The sequence below is a fragment of the Vulpes lagopus genome, chromosome 5, assembly GCF_018345385.1.
Source record: "Vulpes lagopus strain Blue_001 chromosome 5, ASM1834538v1, whole genome shotgun sequence".
Lineage (NCBI taxonomy): Eukaryota > Metazoa > Chordata > Mammalia > Carnivora > Canidae > Vulpes > Vulpes lagopus.
The window spans coordinates 130,254,442-130,256,994 of NC_054828.1; the positions used below are offsets into that span (position 1 = coordinate 130,254,442).

The window sequence follows — 2,553 nt, forward strand, 5'->3', positions numbered from 1 at the left end:
TCCTCCCGGGTGGGGGCTGCGGCCTGCCCGGCGAGCTCGGTGCTATTTTTACAAGTGTCCCCGGAGGGACTGGGCCCCGGATGGTGTGCGAAGCCTGAGTCAGCCTGCGAGGGGACACTCCTCCAAGTGTCATTTCCTCTGCTGCCATAATCGGCGACATTCGCTTAACCCCTGCGGGGTGACGGCCGGTGACAGCAGCCACACCCGCCCGGCGACCCTGGAACCCCTGGCGCGCTGAGTGGGACAGCTGGCCCCGCCGGCCGTGTGGTCACTGCCAAAGAATCCCCTCGGCCGCCGCGACCCTGCAGCTGTCCCCGCGCATTCCGGGCGTGCCTCGCCGCCTCCCCGCCTCGCCGCCTCCCCACCCGCGGCAACTGCCGGGCGTGGGCAGCGCGGCCCGCAGCCCCCCCTGCGCCCCGCGGACCGCCAGCACCCGCGTCCCCCGCGGCCCCTGCACCCCCAACAACGCCCTGCGCCCCGCGGACCTCCAGCCCCCCGCAGCCCCCCGCAGCCCCCCGCACCCCCAACAACCCCCTGTGCCCCGTGGACTTCCAGCCCCCCAGGACCCCCAACAGCCCCTTAGGAGCTCCCTGCACCCCCACGGACCTCCAGCCCCCCACACCCTCCGCGGCCCCCTGCACCCCCAACAACCCCCTGCGCCCCGCGGACCTCCAGCCCCCCAGGACCCCCAACAGCCCCTTAGGAGCTCCCTGCACCCCCACGGACCTCCGGCCCCCTCGCGCCCCCCCAGCAGCCCTTTAGGAGCCCCCTGCGCCCCCGCGGACCTCCAGCCCCTCACACCATCCGCGGCCCTCTGCACCCCCAACAATCCCCTGCACCCCGCAGACCTCCAGGGCCCCGTGCCCCCCGCGGCCCCCCGCACCCCCAACAACCCCCTGCGGCCCGCGGACCTGCAGCCCCCCGGGACCCCCAACAGCCCCTTAGGAGCTCCCTGCACCCCCTCGGACCTCCAGCCCCCCACACTCCCGCGGCCCCCCCCGCACCCCAACAACGCCCTGCGCCCCACAGACCTCCAGAGCCCCGCAGCAGCCCCCCAGCAGCCCCTTAGGAGCCCCCTGAGCCCCGCGGACCTCCAGCCCTCCGTGTCCCCCAGCAACCCCCTGCACCCCCAACAACCCCTGCGCCCCGCGGACCTCCAGCCCCCCACACCCCCCGCGGCCCCCCGCACCCCCAACAACCCCCTGCGCCCCGCGGACCTCTAGCTCCCCGCGCCCCCCAGCAACCCCCTGCACCCCCCAACAACCCCCTGAGCCCCGCGGACCTCCAGCCCCTTGCGCCCCACCAGCAACCCCTTAGGAGCCCCCTGTGCCCTCGTTGATCTCCAGCCCGCCGCCCCCTCAAGCAGATCTCCAGATCTCCACAGCCCCCCACACCCCCTAGCAGCCCCCCATGCCCTCGCAGACCTCCAGCCCCCCTCGCCCCCAGCAGCCCCCTAGGACCCGCATCCCTGCAGACCTCCAGCCCTCCGCAGCCCCCCATGCCCCTAGCAGCCCCCCGCACCCTTGCAGACCCCCAGTCCCCCGAGCCCCCCAGCAGCCCCTTAGGAGCCCCCTGCACCCCCGCGGACCTCCAGCACCCCTGCGCCCCCCAGCAGCCTCCCAGACCCCCAGCCCTCCACAGCCCCCTGTGCCCCCCACGCCCTCTAGGAACCCCCCTAGGAGCCCCAGCAGGACCCTGCACCCCCACAGCCTCTCGCAGACCCCGCAGACACCCGCCCCCAGTCCCATCCTGCGTCCCCCCCTTCCGCATCCCCGTGTCCTTGCGTCCCCCGGCAGGCGGCCCCCGGTGCAGAAGAGAAGCAGAGGTTCCACTGGGGGAGCAGCCGGCCACCACTGTCTGTCACTGTGTCACTGTGGCTCCCGCAGCCCCAGCCTCCCCGGGCCTGCCTGGACCACGGCTGCCGAGCGGGGCAGGCAGGGACCTGGGGTCAGGTCCCCCTCCCTCCCAGCAGGGCCCCCGGTGAGCCTCAGGCTGCTCATCCGAAGAGGGGACAGAGTGACAAGAGCCTCAGGTCCTGCGGGGACGGCCAGGATCTGCAGCAGCGCCCGCTCCCCAAGGGCTAGGATGGGGCATCTCCTCCTCCACCGCGTGGGAGCTACTCCTGGTCCATTTAGTGAGTGGAGGGAAGGGGGGTGTTTTGTGAAGCTTAGCACATTTAAGTCAAATTTTAGACCATTACCCCAATCTGTGTGTAGGCCGCAGTCCTGGAGGAAGCTCACTTTTAACACAGGCTGACTTTCATGAGCACACACCCAGCCAGTTTACTTTTTTAAAGATTTCCCTTTTTAAAATTTTTCCATTTCTTCAAATACCAATGAGAAGGGTGGGTTTTTTTTTCTATTAAAAAAAATTCAGATAAAATACACATCATGTACAATTTACCATGTTAATCATTTTTAGATATACAGCTCAGTGGCATTAAGTATATTCACACTGTTGTGCAACCATCATCTCTGTCTGTTCTCAGAAATCTTCTCATCTTGCAAAACTGAAACCCTATATGCATTAAACCGTAATTTCCCATCCCTCCCC

At 68.0% G+C, this 2,553-nt stretch overlaps 1 protein-coding gene across 1 annotated transcript; it reads left to right on the forward strand.

Moving 5' to 3' along the window:
* Positions 1-1,498: 1,498 nt before the first annotated feature.
* Positions 1,499-1,984, forward strand: LOC121491900 (vegetative cell wall protein gp1-like). Its single transcript, XM_041757026.1, has one exon. The coding sequence runs from the start codon at positions 1,499-1,501 to the stop codon at positions 1,982-1,984; it is 486 nt and encodes a 161-aa protein (XP_041612960.1).
* Positions 1,985-2,553: the final 569 nt, after the last annotated feature.

Coding starts and splice junctions, on each gene's coding strand:
- LOC121491900 (XM_041757026.1), top strand. CDS start 1,499: ATGCCCCTAGCAGCCCCCCGCACCCTTGCAGACCCCCAGTCCCCCGAG.